Genomic DNA, 17,345 nt, shown 5'->3' on the forward strand with positions numbered 1-17,345 from the left:
CTACACTAAGAGATGGAGGGCACTTTTATATCCTAATATTACCATGTTTCAGCATTGCCAACTGTTGCATTTTTGCAATGCCATGGGATGATTAGCTAACTGTAGCTTACTTTCACATTGATAAACTCAGTGCTGGTTAAGATGGGCAATGATCTCTGACTTGAAGTTACTTAACAGAAAGAGTAACTAGACATTGAAATGGCAACAATGAGAATATATGTTGATTGGATGAAACATGACGAAGAGTCACTAGCAAACGTCCATGCCCATCCTTTGGTGTCAAGATTTCAAGTCAATCATTGAATGCTCTCAGCCACTGAGGTGGCAACTTTGGTTAACATCACTATATTTATACAGTCATGGATACTTCTGAGTTGTAGTGATCGTATTGGAAATCAATGGAGTTCTTACAGCCCAGAAGTGTCCGTGACTGTATCTCACCATATTCTTTCAACATCCTTACCCTTTCTGAAATAGATACATAAGTAAATGCAATTAATGTACTGAAGGCTTTACTGATAAATAAAAAACAACACACCTTCATTGTCATTCGAATTTAGTAAGGGTCTTTACATATCCACTGGTATAACATGAAATAAGCTAAAATTTGCATGTAAATTTCCTGTCTAATGAAGAATTTATTGTCTGATTCCTTTTTCAGATGACATAGGACATTTTTGAGTAGGTTTTGCATGTTAAACCATTCTCCTCCAACTTATTCTATATATTTTTTAGCATTTTTACATGAGCAAATATCCTTTATGTATGGTAAAACTAGCACATTTGGAGGAAGTTATAAACAGACTTCTCTTATAGAATCTATTTTTTATGTATGTATAGCTATTTATATATAATTTGCATATTGCACATACAAAAGACACACATTTATTTTTAGGGCGAGGGGACAGGAGCACTACAAGTACTATTTGTAATAGTTCACTGCAAGTTAATAACTTGTGAAAGTTTTCATTGTTAAGATTGAGAAAAAATATAAACACTAATGTACATTTGGATTTGTTTACACATTTACATGCATGCAATCACAACAATAATTTTAAGTGTTACATTTACATATTAACAGTTACTTCATAAATTCACAATCAGACATACATAACTCGGTAATCACATCACAATAAACAATATGTTTTATCACACATTAAAGTTCCGTTACTTTCTTTTCACAGAAGTCTATATAGGATTTAGTATTTTTAGTCACCTTGTTTGAAACACTTAATTAAAGCATATTAATAAAATATATGAAGAATCTTTTTGTCATGAAGCTATATGGCTAGCAGATCTATACCAGCAAAGATTGAAATTTGTGTTGCAATATTTAATACTTTTAGTTTAAACTTTTTCCGACTCAATTTTGTTGTTGTGAAGGTTATTAGTACGGTTCGACAAGCATGAAAATGTTTTGAATCATTGCTACAAACTCTTATTTTGGGCAAACTCTACACCATTAGATCAAATCAACTGTACAGACTCATCTTGACTTTTCTCGAAACATCCCAAAATTTGTCGAACCATCAAATGATATCAAGAATGTCTGCAGGATTTTTTCTAGGGTGCAAGTAAGAAAATTTTTTGTAGATGGCAGTCAAGTAAAGTATTTTACTTCAAAATCTGAAGTTATGGTGTTCTTGCAAGGGTCTTTACCAGCTTTACTTGTAACTATCTGTCCGTTATAATAATTAATTCAAATTACTGCAACTGAAATGAAATTATATGTGTGAAGTATATAATACCAAGCCGATATTTGTCTTCCAGGCAGCAGGAACAGCTTCGTTTGGTATCCCCTCTGGGTATCCATGAATGATACGATATGTAATTTCATTTAGATTATGCAGTAAGGAATTTTTTTAAATATGTACAGATCCCATTATTTATTTCATCCCCTTAAAATTTACTATATACACATCTTGGGGTGCACTTAAAAATTTCAACGGTATTAGTCTATTGTTTTGAACAACTGTGTTCACTTCACATGTGGGGGGTAAAGGGATAAAATATTCTTACTTCTTCCAATTAATTATGTCAGAAATTGAGTCTAGTCTGGATACTTGTACATTTTTTTTTACTCTTCAAATACCATATAGCTCCAAAATATAATACCAGTTCACTCATTCTGCTTCTGAAGTTAGCCCAAAACTTGGCAATTATTTCCAATGTTTACAAAATAGCTTGGGTTGATCATTTTTCTCAATTTAAAAACTTTGCCGCAAAAGATCTATTTACTAAGAACTTTCCTAAAATTTTTAATATTCTCATGCTTAACAGACATGACTGGAAAAAAAATCAATTACATTTAAAAATGTGTTGCTTGTATTTTCTAAATTCATTAAAAATCATCTAAAATTCAATGTTTCACACACAAAGTTTGGTTAAGCTAAGTTACTTGCATTCAGACATACAAAATCTATCATTCACCAACGAATCTCAAATTTTCAATCCACACAGACAATGCACACAAATGACATTACATAATTTATGAACACATAATACAAACTATGTATGGGCAATATTATTACATACTGACAAAGAAGGCTTACATGATACAATGATGTTCTTTACTTACTTGTGATATGGCGAGGAACTTAATATTATAACATTTATTCACAATGCCCTTACTTACAAATTATCACATGAAAGAATAAGCTGGAAACCGTGGAATGTCTCGTTCATTAATATACACATTCGATAATATCACCGTTGACAAAGAAATTCATAGATCTGCTTTCTATTTCATATCCAAGGTAATCATTACAAATGAAAGCATTGTATTTACAGAATGATATTCACATGTATGGGTATCATATCAAATTACTTCATATAGACATAAACATCTACATACACAGCATGTACAAATTTTGTATTCAACATATTCCTCAACTCCATCATGTGTTCTAATTCTAAAATCCATTGTTAATGTGGAATCCACCTATACTGTCTGTACCTGAGGCATGGTGCAAGAATTTTTTTTTAAGTCACAGGCTATCAAAGGAAATTTGAGCATATCAGTGCTTTAGGCAGGTAAAGTTTCTGAAATTGTGGTTAGGCCTGTCATTCACAGAGTGCAAACGTATGCACTATGAACGTGGCACACTTAATCTCAAGACAAATTATTTTTAATGTAATTGAGCAAAACAACTTCATTGTAAGTATTAGAGCCATGTTCCACTGACTGGTACATGTTGGATATTTAAACTGGGAGCTAAGTATATCTCTGCTTGCGTACAGAGTTGGGGAGTCATGTAGCACAATGTATTACTGGTGACTTGTTACACTTCTTTGGTTAACAGTACTACTAAAATTATATTACTTTTTTTAGTAACTCTCCCAACTTTTCAATAGTAAGTTGCAAGAAATTGTGGTTAATAGTTGCAAAAATCATATAAACTATTAAAATGATTGTATCACTGTCAATGATTTCTCAATTTGTTTGTACCTGCTCCAGCCACTTTATAACTGGCAGAGCAATACACATTCCTTTCCTTGGATAGAAATAAAAAAATACCTCTTTAGTTTAAGTACAATATATGTTCCCAACTATATATTACAATCAAAGTCACATTATGTATTCCTTGATGCAGATGATACATATTTGTAACATGAACTGCAAATGCATCAAATAAAGCTCGAGTGATGTATCCTTAAACTCAGCAGTGCTATAAAGTCTCTTCACTTGACACTTCTAAAATAAAAGGTTTTACTCTATCAAAGGGCCACCTTTTCAATGTACAATTAAGGTTCAAGTTAGCCTGTAAGTGTGGTGGTGATTATCTTAACCAGTAGTCCTTCTTGCAGTTATCATGCCTCATGGAGCTATCAAATTTCCACACTCCACAATCTCATGGTCAGATGTGATTCACTAAATAATTAAATTAGTACAGAAGAAGACTTGTTTTGTTTGGCAGAGCTCAACTAATGTCAATATAAACAGGGAAATTAAGCAATGTGGTTGCCAATATACGGTCTACCAGGTACTCCAATCTCCGAGCTGTATTTAATGCAGTGGTAAGAGGCACCAGCTTGTAGAGCACATTACATTTTACAATAAGAGTTCGAGTCCTGGTTCCAGTTCTTTTTTTTTTTTTGTCAATTATTTATAAATGTGTGTTCTTTTCACTTCAGGCTTTATTGTTGAACTATCTTACCTTAGAAAAATGTTACAATAAATTTGGAAATTATTTTTCCTCTTTATATCTTCATATTTTAAGAAGTTGGCTAAAAAGCAAGCACTCACTAAAATGTTATTTTTTCTTTCTTGCAAAAAAGATGCACAGAGATGGTACAAAGCTTGCAGTCAAAAAAAGTGTAAAATTCTACATATTAAATAGTGTTTACATTAACAGACAGGAATTATTAATGTTTCAAACTTTTGAGCTCTTCACACTTCTTCTGTAAGAAAGTATGTACGCTGTGTTCCGTAAGAGCATTTTGCAAACATGAGATTGACCTTTATTAAAAGAAAGCCATATTTGTAGTACTTGCTTTCCTTAAATGTATTTCGTATCCATGCAGAGTGGACAGGCATTCATTGCTCCAATTATTTTCAATGCAAGAATGTGCTTTCAAGACTGGCTTGTGCATATGCACTAGTAGTTCTACACATAAACACCAGGCTGTGTACAAAGCGATTTGCTTTGCTTCAGCATTGCCAACACACCATTTTAACTGGACATTGAAAAACCAGCACTAATTGCCTGAAAATGCTAAACATTATTCCGTATGTATTACGAACATAAAATGTTTGCCACTCAAAGAATGCAATTTTCAATTCTGAATTAACCAAATGATTTACCATTTTCAATACCAGTTTTTAATTTATCTGAAGTTTATATTTTGCTGAAACATTGTGCAATATGTGGAAAATTTAAACTGGTATTATGCAACTTGACAAGTAGTTAATTTCGAAATGTGACTGGTCCCCAATTGATTTTGGATAGCAAAGTGTGTATGTTCATTACAGAAAAACAATACACAGAGAAAATAGGATTGACAATCAAATCTTGAATTGAGATCAATATTAGCAGCTCCATAAATATTCCTGAAATTTACTGTACCAAAAGAATACATACTATATATTCTGTATGTACAATCAAGGATGCTCCTGGGTTGTAACGATACCATTAGCTTTCAATGGGATTGTTACAACCCAGCAGTGTCCGTGACTGTACAAGATGAACTTGGCTGAAATGCAGCGGTTTCATTCATATATATTATTAAATTTACCATTGTTATTAGTAACTTTAAAATTTATAATATATTCATAAGGTCAGGAACTCTTATTTCTTGCCATTCTGTTGTAACTCCTTACTTAACCTTCTGACAAATCAGTTCTGATACATCAGTTCCCTGTACCAATTCCTTGTTGATTTTATAATAAATTGTTTTGTGTATGATCTAGTTTTCAAACAATGTAAGGACACAGTTAGGAGCCAAGAATTACAAAATAGTCAATCTGAATGCACCATATGTGTCTTTCTGGGTAAAGAACTTTCTCCTTTCATTGAATCAAATTATGTATCACTTCCATTTTTTAACACTACCATGCAGAGGCATGCAACTTCAAATATGTATACAAAGAACGCTTCTACTTATATTTCTGCAGAATTCAAGGCATATTTATTTGATTCTATTGTTAATTATTAATTTACAATACACTTTACTCTGCACCTGTCTCAAGTTCCCCATGTAACACACTGGTAGTAGTGTTAATGCTCATTGTGTCAACCTCAGTGCCCATACTTTGATTCTTATGAGAATTCATCGAATACTTTACAGTCATAAGTATCCTCACAATATAAAGTGAACTTTAAACAAACCAAACTTTGCAATGTTCCATGCAAGTTTCAGACTGAACGTTTAAGAATGGCACAATTTTTTCAAGTCATTATGCGAATGACTCATAATAATTTAATAAATTACCAATTTACACACACATACTTCCCTCAACAATGAATATTTTGTAACTACACCATAATCTCATGACCTATTATCACGTTGGTCGTTGCAGGTTCATAACATGTAACACCATGTAAATATAAAGCTTTAAGTATTTTGAGGCTTGTTTGAAAAGAACCTCGACACACTGGAATGCAGAAAAATATGAGGATCATAAACACAGCATGCCAATTTACAATGAAGGTTCACATTTCTCAGACATTACATTTAACACCTGTTCAAACTTGGCATGTCTTTCGTCTGATGATACATATGCACCTCGACTTCCCCATAGAAACTTTAACTGAAATTCCGTGCGGAAAGCATCTAATGTAAGATCATCAAGTTTTGCATCTCCAAGAACGATTTCTGCATTACGCCTATACATGGGAAGATTTTCACTGAATTTTCGTGCTGCTTCTAAATGCGCAAACATTGTACCCAGTCCAAAGTCTGAAGTAGAGTTTTCCCAATGTGCTAGGCAATTGTGTAAAGATTTGTTGTTAAGAATATCTTCTAAGCTACGTTCCTGCAACAGAAGAAACGGAAGTAGATGAGGGATGGTCGTGTTTGGTGCCTGAGGGTTTGTGCATTCGTTCATGCTTTTCAAAGTTGGTCGCAGTTTTGCTTCAAAGTTGAAAGCACTGTCTGTGTTCTTCTGCCGAAGAACATGCCATGTGAAGCTCAGCCTCTGTATCTGAAGGAAAGAAAAAAATATTAAAGTTACAACTGAGATATTTGAATGAATGAATGAGTTAAAATTTTAGGGTGGTCGGCACGTATGACCATTTTGCACCCTTCAAAGTACGCAAGGAAAACATCCTCTTACCTAAAATCCTTATCTTAAATTTTAAAAAAGGGTGTAAGAGTCCCTGTAGAAAGGTTATAAAAGTGCTTATAAAGTAACCTTCAGGAGGCAAGAGGCAAACACAACACAACACCCTAAAAGCTCCCTCAGAAACAGTGTAAGAGGCCCTTTCTTCTCAAAAAGCATCTGTTAAAACACTATCATCATTCCCCAACATGGATGATAAAATGTTGGGAAAAATATGGGAAAAGAAAATAAATCATCCACTGAGAATGTAAATGTTTTATATCCATTTTTTCAGGAGAGCCTTTTAAAGTTTGACATGATACATTTCTTGGATCTTTGTCACCATTGCACTGAAAGTTTGTGTCATTGCAAAGGCTGATATATTGAAGCCTCTCCAAAAATAGTAGTTTTAGATTAGGAATTTATGCTGTAATTAATGATTGAAATTTCAGATAGAACAATTGCACGAAACACTAGCTTTGATTTGAGAGATGAAAGAATTTCATTATAAATTTGTCATCCGGTAGCAAAGTAAAATAAATAAGTCATATTTTGGGAAATCAACTAACTACTTTCATTCCATTATTATCCAACATTTTTGTCTGTTAACAACAAAAGTAAGAACCGACGACCACTACTATTGATAAGCAGCTCCCACAAGTGAAAGGTTAGAATGCAAGTGGTTTATCTGATACTCGGATGGCACTTGCGGCTGGTTGAGGAAATTGTCGTAAGGCTTCATTGGCTGTTGGGGTTTGCATTCTCATAGCTGCTTTCAAATTCTGTTCATGGACTAAAAATACTCTCAATATATCAATACTGGTTGTATGTAGGCATTAGATGATAGCAGAAATGAAGTAATTGCATCCTAAATAGACCACAGCCAAAATATCTCGATTTGTTTACAATTTGGAGATAGAACATTTACATTCTCAATGGACGAAATGTATAACTTCTTCAGTAGATGATAGTTCCTTTTGATTTTTACAAAGTGATATTCCAGTAATACAAGCATATACAACATCAAATACATTTCATAACTAAACAGACTCCCAATTGATATGATAGTGCATTATAGATTACATTAGATTAAATTTATTTCATCCATTAATCACATGTTTGCATTTACATTGTATTGATGAGATCATTACTGGATCCAGTTTATGTTATGTGTTTATTAATTAATTTAATTGGACCAGACGGTTTTTAGTTTCATGTGTTTTGGTGATGTTAGTGGCATTTATAAATTGTGTGTATGTGTATTTCCGTATTGCCTTTTTTTGAATTCTTGTCTGCCGGGATAGGTTTCCAGTAACAGGTTAGGTCATTAGCAGGACCTATAAATAGAAAGGGAACGGAACAGTGGGCGTCAGACGTTTAGTGGAGTACTGCAATGTGAAGAAGTATCTTCGTGTGGGGATCAGCTGGGAGAGCTTTCTTTTACTACGTGAACCAACGGGGATTGTAACTTTCTTCCTTTCTTGCAATACACACACTTGCTCTTTTCACATTATTTAAATAGTTTATTTCATGTGTGAAACCGGGCACACAACACGCATACCTTCCGCCACTTCTTTTTAGTACTGAAGGGTTATTTTTTTACTCCTTGAAGTCTGTGGCTACACGAGTCTACACTCTCTCTTTGGGAAGAGAGGACAGGGTACACTGAGATGGGGATTTTTCAGAATAACGGCCAAGTTTTAATTTCTTACATAAATAATTTATAACTAATAAACCTCGATATATCAAAAGGGAAATGAGAAAGAATTGGAAGAAATACCTGTCTATTGCCAATAGTTAGTGCTACATTTCCACAGAACTTCAGATGATGCATGTTTTTTTGAACCCAGGGACAAAAATTTTAAAATGTATGGGAGTGCATTGAAGGTGCAAGGTGTAAATCGCATAAATACACAATCTAACTTTATACAACATGCTGTGATATCGGACACGTCAATTTGTGTTCACAATCACATTACAATATACTAATACAATGAAATACAATAAAATGCAGTGAGTTGATACAATGAAATGATACCTTAGCCCAGTGGTTCTCAAACTGTGGTACACGTACCCCAAGGGGTACATGAACGACTTGAAGGGGGTACGCGATCAGCTCGGAAGAGAAATGTCGAGAATACCCACACAACATTTTTTTGCTGCAGGTGTGTAGAGCAGACTTCATAGCTTTAACACTTAACAGGGAAATAAGGCTGATTTTGTTACTAACTAACTAACTAACTCTCTAGCCTTCTTAAACCCGAAGGTTCATGGCTGCAGCAACACAGGCCTTCCATCTGTCCCTATCTTGAGCAAGATCTATATACTCTTTTCCATCCCTACCGATTTCCCTTAGGTCCATCTCGACGTTGTCCCTCCATCTTCGTCTTGGCCTTCCTACTGGTCTCTTACCATCAGGTTTCCCAACAAGAATCCTGTAAACTCCTCTTTCCTCTCCCATTCGTGCCACATGGCCTGCCCACCTAAGTCTTCTTGATTTAATTATTCTAATAATGTCTGGACATGAATACAAATTATGTAGTTCTAAATTATGTAACCTTCTCCACTCACCTGTCTCCTCATCCCTTTTAGGTCCAAATATTTTCCTAAGGATCCTATTTTCAAATACTCTCAATTTATGTTCCTCTTTCAATGTAAGGGACCAAGTTTCACACCCATATAATACTACAGGCAAAATTACTGTTTTGTATATTTTAACTTTTAGATTCTTAGATATTAAACGAGAAGACAAAAGTTTATGAAGAGAGAAGTAACATGCATTTCCTGAATTAAGCCTACTTTTTATTTCCTCTTTAATATAATTTTCATTTGTTAATATTACTCCTAAGTATTTGAATTTGGAAACTGGTTCAAACGAGTTGTTATCAATAATTAGATTTTGATTATTACCTAACACTTGGTTTCGGCCTGTAAGCATATATTTAGTTTTCTCTTTGTTAACTTCCAAACCTATCTCTTTAGCAGTTTTGAAAAATATTTTAGCATTATTCTTAATTGTATTCACATCATCCCCCAGTAAGTCTACATCATCTGCATATGCTAACAACTGAGTCACACCATTTAATTTTAGTCCTTCTTTAGTTTCGTTTACCTTCCTAACAGCATATTCTAAGGCAAAATTAAAGAGCAATGGAGATAATGCATCTCCTTGTTTTAACCCATCATGAATTGTAAATTTGTCAGACATATTAATACCCACACGAATTTTACTTTCTGTTTCACTGGTGCATATTTTTATCATACTAACAAGCTTCTTAGGTATTCCAAACTCTACTAATATATTATATAATTTATCTCTTTTGACCGAATCATATGCTTTTTTGAAATCAATGAATAGCTGATGGACATTTTGATTATATTCCCAGTTTTTTTCAAGTGTCTGTCTGATGTGAAAAATTTGATCTGTAGTTGATCTGTTGCGTTTAAATCCACATTGATAATCACCTATAATTTCATTAGCATATGGGGTTAGTCTTGTTAAAAGAATGTTAGATAATATTTTATATGTTGTTGAGAGTAGAGAAATTCCACGGTAATTATTGCAGTTCATTTTATCACCTTTTTTAAACACAGGAACAATTATGGATTCTTTCCACTGTTGAGGGATTTCTTCTTTATTCCATATTAAACAAATTAATTTATGAATTTGACAAATTAATGAATTTCCACCATATTTAATTAACTCAGCTGGTATTAAATCAATGCCAGGTGCTTTGTTATTCTTTAGCCTTTTAATAGCATCTTTAACTTCAGTCAAGTTAGGTTCTGGGACTAAAGGTTCTGCTGTGTGTACTTCATTCACTTCTGATTTATCTCCTACATGGACATTTAAAAGGTCATTAAAGTAGTTCTTCCATCTATTTAGAATATCGCTTGGGTCAGCTAGAAAATCACCGTCTTGATCTTTTATCAAGTTTATTTAGGTTGCCACCCCTTTCTAAACTCATTTACACCTTTATATAAATCTCTGATATTTTTATTTTTGCTGTTTGTTTCAATTTCGTTAATTTTGCTTTTCAAGTAATCTCTTTTTTTACTTCTAAACGTGCGGTTAACTTCTCGCTTTATTCTATTATAATTGTTTAGATTTGTATCATCAGAGTTATTTAACCACCTAAGTCTAGCCTGATTTCTTATTTCTATTAGATTATGACATTCATTATCAAACCATGGCTTACTTTTTCTCGGTTTATGGTATCCTATACTTTCTTTAGCTGCTGATTCTATTGCATTACGTATGTGCTCCCAATTCTTATTTACGTCTGTTTCATTTATATTTTCATCATCATTTAAATCCTGCAAAATATCAAATCTATTTGACAGTTTAATTTGGTAATCTTTCTTAATTCTTTCATCAGTAAACTTTCCTGTATCAAATTTTAGAACTTTTAGATTTTGTTGCTTATGATTTATCACTGAGAGTCTTTCTCTTAATTTAGCAATTACTAAATAATGGTCACTGGCACAGTCAGCACCTCTATGTGTACGAACGTCAATTATACTAGTATGCCTTCTCTTATCAATGAGAATATGATCTATCTGATTATGAGTTTTACCATCTGGAGAAGACCAGGTATATTTATGGATATCTTTATGTTTAAAAGTGGTACTTTTCACAATTAAATTCTTTGAGGTTGCAAAAGTAATCAATCTTATACCATTATCATTACTTAATTCATGAAGACTTTCTTTACCAATCGTGGGTTTAAATGTCTCTTCTTTCCCAATCTGTGCGTTACAGTCACCTAACAGAATTTTCATATCATACTGAGAAAATTTATCAAAGACCTGTTCTAACTCTGTATAAAAATCATCTTTAGTATTATCATCTTTATCTTCCGTTGGTGCATGTATGTTTATTAAAATAATTTTACACCACCTACCCTGTAAAACTGCATATGATATCCTATCATTAATAAATTCTATTGTTTTAAGAGCCGAGATAATTCTATTATTTATGAAAAAGCCTGTTCCAAAATTATGATTTTCAGTACCACCATAGAAAAAAGTATAATTTTTAGTTTTACAATTCCCTTCTCCTGGCCACCTAACTTCCTGGACAGCTACTACATCTAATTTATACTTGACTATCTCATTAACTGTACACTGAAATGCCCCAGGCCGGTAAAGGCTCAGAACATTCCAGGTGCCTAATTTAATATTTTTCTTATTCCTAACGTAGATCTTATCCTTAGTCCAGGGACCTCCCAAAGTAGTCCCCACCCGGAGATCCGAACGGGGGACTATTTTACCTCCGGAATATTTTACCTTGGGAACATCCATGGCCTTATATTGCTGATTCTTGACATGTCTTTTTACTGACACACTTATCTTTCTTTCATATGTTTTGAAATACTCATTCAAAATTTCTACCCATTTCATTCTTCAACTCAAAAACCTGCAAACATCATCACTAGTATATACGACTGGGTATATTGTTGGTGATGTTTAGTACCGAAATATACTAAATTTGGAACTGAATCTCCACTTGAAAGTTTCAAGTGTACAGTCAGACATCAGGAAAATGTCAGGCTATGCAGGCACATCCTTCTTGCTAGAAACTCTGATGATTTACAATTAAAACTAAAAAAAAATGTGATTGACAGTTTGTTTTCAAACTTATTTTTGTTTCTTACTTTTATTTTCAACAACTCTGTAAAAAAATGAAAATTATAGTTTATTATATACTTTTTAGCATGTAAGTGTTTCACATTTTTATTTTTGTTACTAATCATAAATATTATAAACGTAGGAACACCCAATAGAATAATAAACGTAGGATTCTAATGTTTAGTTGCTTACTATTTTCCCACATAGAGCCCGAATACCAATTTGCTCTATTGCAGATAAACGCCTCCAACATATCAAAAACACCCCACCAATCAGGCAGCCAAAAAATTCCACAAAACCCACTATTTGGAGAAAATCTATGGAAAGGGGGGGGGGGTACAGTACACATTTAGTTCCGAATAAAGGGTACACTGAGAAAAAAGTTTGAGAACCGTTGCCTTAACCTACATTCTGAAAGGAGTGTATTCGTATTAGTGATACAGTCTATTACACAAAAGTAACACCAGTAAAACAAGTTGAGGTTACAATATAAAAATAATATGTGTGTTCTGTAATGGATTAAAAGATTAAATGAAATATTGAGAGATAATATAAAGGTAAGACTTATAATATCATAACATGATACTAAAAATTGCACTCAAGTGACATAACAGATATGACATGTGAGATGGCATCCATCCTATTGTAGGTCTATGTTGGAACTATTGATTGCATTTTCAATTGGACTCTTGTGGATGAATCAATGAATCTCCAATCCATCAACCCACAAGTGGTTGGTAACTTATTGTATAGATGGATGCCTGTGGATTTCCGACCTTTTTCAAATAGTGATGTGTTATGCATTGGATCTGCAGATTGGAGTTATTCCTCGTGTTGTAGTGATGTACTTCTTTGTTGCATTTGGAGAACTTTGTCAGATCCATTTTTACATGCCATAATAAATTAAGTATATACAGGCAGGGTAGGGGCAGAATGCCAAGATCCCTAAAGATTTCGCTACATGGTTCATTCAATTTCTCTCCAGTCATATTTTTTAATACTTTTTTCTGAAGACTAAATATTTTCATGTTGTTCATTGCATTTCCCCAGAATATAATGATATATGTTAGTTGCGATTGGATAGACTGAAACATACCGGTCTCTTGCATGGTAGTCAGACGCCCTAACAACCATAAAGAAAATGGTGTCTCTAATTAAGACTCAGCAGCTCTATTTTTCACAGAACATATTTCTCCTGCTTATCATTCAGGAATCTCTATACTCAGATAACATAAGAGCAACTTTGTAAACTCCTAACTCTGTTAGTATTTTTTTTTCTTTCTTTCCTGATCCGAGTCAAATTAGGTGACAACAATAAGATAATAATTAAATATAAGCGAATCTTTTACCTGAGGCATGCAGAGTCCCATCATTATACCACAAAAGCTATACAAATTGCCAAGGGCAGTTTTTGTGTCAACTGCAACTTGAATCCACTTGTGGAGAACCTCAGCCCTGTCCGATTCGGTCGTGCAAGTCAGTATGGTCACCGCCACAAGTAACTTCAAACATTCAGTCCTGCAATTGGAAATCAAATTGAAAAACATACCATATTACACGATAATATGGCAACCCATATTAATGTAAATGCAAAAATTAAACAAACTTCTATAAAATGGAAAACAAGAACAATTTGAATTTTCACACTTGCATGTATGGGTATCAGGACCTTATCCAGCAATGTGAAGAAGGTTCAATGAGTGCAATAACCCACAACTGTTTCATGGAACTCAGGAAACCTGATTACAAAGTGACAGCATTACTAACTACTTTTCCATCAAGGAAACCCCTGTTCCATGTTCCAGTAACTAACCTATTATAAAGAAAATAAGAGTATTTTTGAACAAAAGAAAAAATATATAAAACTGCTTCCTTTACTTTGCTAAAAGCCTTCATTCAAGACATGGGAGAAACAAAAAATAAGTGAATGCAAAACATATAATTTGAAACTGCTGAAGGCTTTCTAGTATATGCTATTTTATGGGGTTGGAAAATAATTTAAGTTGTCAAAATTTGATTCAATAACAAAAGGTAAAATTTTGTCATCAAAAATATAAATCCATGATAAATATTACTGCTTTTTTGTTTCACAATAATGAATAATATACCTATTGTAATTTGAATCTAATACATATGTGTGGATTACTCTGAATGAATTTTCTCCATGCATTAATTGTAAAATTGCCTGGATATTAGAATTTCAATTACAACATATCTCAATTATTTTTAAAATTTATTGCAGATATGAATATGAATATCTAAAGAACGTACTTGTAGTTCTGCAAGTTCCAGGGATACGTTCTTTTTACCTGGGGGAGGGAAGGATTAGGGACAATTAAGGGAAGAATGGATGCAAATTTAAAGGGGTATGGCAGAACACTAAGAAGGAAAGGGGGTTTGGAGAGTATGGGCAACATTCTTACACATAATGGGAAAAAACAGCTGAATTAGGTATGTGTAAACTAAGAAAACTGCATTGATTTGACAATCTTTACTTTGATTGCTATGTGATATATCTGCTTACCTTTCTATAAGATCTAGCCTCAACTGATGGCCATGAGGTAAAGCACATAGCTCTATCCCAGAACTTATTCCTAGACCCAGATCATTCTCACAATTCGTTTTCACAAGCTCCAGATCTACTTTGGTTATGTGATTAGCGAGTATTCTTGGTCCAGTTTCCTGCAGAGTCATTTTCACACCCTGCAGTGCAGTTGCATCCAGAGGCTTATTCTCCAGAGATGGTAGGAGGAGAGTCTGGAAATTCTCCAGGTCAAATGCCGATGGTGGATTGAGGTCCGGAACAGTAAGCACTATTGATTCCTCTGCCGCAGAGTCATACTCGATAATACCCATTTTGGAGTCCCTAATGTCGCATTTGTACCGTGGGTTTTTGATTACCACACCACCCGGATGTGGTGGTGCAGTTGTGGCTGCTGGAGCCTGAGAACCACCATCACCTTCACCGGTTGCAGAACTTTGCGCAGAATCCCCGGATCCATTGCCGGAATCACTACCAGAAGTGTGGTATGCCCGGAATGAACCAGATGATGATCCAGAACCCTGAGGGTGCAGCGTTCCATCACCGCTTGAAGATGTTCTGTTCTGTCCATCATCCAACACTTCACTACCACTGGGTTTGTCTGCACATACCTTCACTTCAACACTGGTCCCGTCTGATTGGTCCTTTCCGGATTGCTTCTTCGAAGGTACGCGGCTAGGTTTTGGTGGTGGTTGCTCTGGAATGTCTTCTTCTTCCTTGTTCCCAGGATCCCCCCCGATGAAGCAGAACCTCCGCCTCTCCATGCAGGGACTCAGAGCAGGATCGCTGGTTACCCTGACCATCTTGCTCCTCACTGGTATCTGTTTCGACATGCCTGTCCGGGGTAGTGAGTGGGTTGAGTACTTGGTCATCACGTTGCTCCCTGCAATGATCTGCTGCTGTGGTTGGCCATGGCAAATCCTGCTCTCCTGAATGATCCCATCTGCACTGCTGCTCTTCTCGGCCCCGTCTGCATGTCTACCGTTCACCTCTTGACCCTTCAATCCCAATCTGCTGGCCACGTCACCGGTTTCTGGTGTCAGAGAGTGACTGCGCTGTTTTGCTGGTAGTTTCGGTGGCGTCTCCCGTTTCGACCTTGGAGGGGAATGCACCGGACTCTTGTAAGAGTTGTACGGGTTGTACCGGAGGGTACCCTGACCAGCTGGTGACGTCACAGGGGACACGATGCACTTGCCACCACTAAACATCTGTGACTGGAGACCGTACTTCGTTGCGTAGAATGAAAGTGGGTACATGCGGTTGCGGGGAGACTGTATCCTTGCTCCGGAAGCTGCTGAAATGGGCTTCCCGCTGCCCACGTAGAAGGTGATGAGATCTGGAACTGTGTCGTATGCATCGTCCTCGAATTGGTACTGAACTCGTTCATACACTGTGTCCGGTTGAATCACAACCTGTTGAATATAAAGCATATAGTGAGACACCTAGGAAAAAATAACGAATATACAATGTCAATATGCAGACCGAGAAAGCTTTCACAGCATATATATAGCATGCTCGAGCAACTCGTGTGCACTTGTGGAAGCTGGCGAGTACTCAGTGCCACCTCTCGCCTGCACACCACCTCAAAGCCAATAAGCAGCAGCGCAGGAGTAGGGAAAGAAAAAAACACTTTTGTAGAAGGTGCCTTCTTTTCACAGAACCACCACCTGTTGCCTCTGCCACGAGTACAATGCCACACAGCACTGTTACTCATGAATCAGATGACGACAGGTTTCTCACTGCAAGAACGCACCTGACGAAGCCTCCTGCCTGGATCTTCCCTCCATTACGCCTCTCTTACAATGTTACAGTACCGCTGCTTGTCCACATGTGCACACGACAGCGTTCTTCCACACGTGGAGTTGGTTAGAGCACTGGGTTTGAAACAAAATCAAAGGTCTGTTGCTGATTCGATCCCCACCACTAAAAAAAATGTTCACCTGAAGACGAGAAAAGAGGTGCTCTCTCGAAACGCAGTGTTAGAATAAATATAGTTTAAATCACTAGACAATGTGTAATGTCCAATTAACATTGCATGCTAATGTAGAGCCACTGCCGCTAACATTAAGATAATTATTAAATTATTTGTTCGAGCTCAGGGAAAGAGATATGTGCTAATTGCAAGGGAACTCACACCGCGAAGTATTATGCCATGATACTTCGGTCTTTGAGCTCCTTGTTATGTCCAGGATATGTCCCGTTTGATGATGGGCTTATTCGGAAAATTCTCTCTTTTCGAAAAACTACTACGAAATTCCAAATTCTGGACAATTACATCTATTTATATACATTCATAGCTTTATCTAGGTAAAAGAGAAAGTAATCCACATAATATTCAAAGAGGCCTATAGACCTCTGTCTCAGCCTGCAAAGGGGTTTCCAATTCAAAAAACTTGCTTTGAAAACGACCAC

At 35.4% G+C, this 17,345-nt stretch overlaps 1 protein-coding gene across 4 annotated transcripts in view; it reads right to left on the reverse strand.

Moving 5' to 3' along the window:
* Positions 1-950: 950 nt before the first annotated feature.
* LOC146001912 (breast cancer anti-estrogen resistance protein 3 homolog) overlaps positions 951-17,345 on the reverse strand; it is a 256,008-nt gene continuing 239,613 nt past the window's right edge. For all 4 annotated transcript variants that reach the window (XM_083139638.1, XM_083139632.1, XM_083139646.1 and 1 more), the window contains 3 exons: positions 14,916-16,345; positions 13,741-13,909; positions 951-6,643 (listed from right to left, as the gene is read on the reverse strand). In XM_083139638.1, coding sequence (XP_082995764.1) covers positions 6,140-6,643; positions 13,741-13,909; positions 14,916-16,345 — 2,103 coding nt within the window. In that variant the 3' untranslated portion in view covers positions 951-6,139. The remainder of the gene's footprint in view (positions 6,644-13,740; positions 13,910-14,915; positions 16,346-17,345) is intronic.

The sequence above is a fragment of the Lepisma saccharinum genome, chromosome 1, assembly GCF_977018435.1.
Source record: "Lepisma saccharinum chromosome 1, izLepSacc3.1, whole genome shotgun sequence".
Taxonomy (NCBI): Eukaryota; Metazoa; Arthropoda; class Insecta; order Zygentoma; family Lepismatidae; genus Lepisma; species Lepisma saccharinum.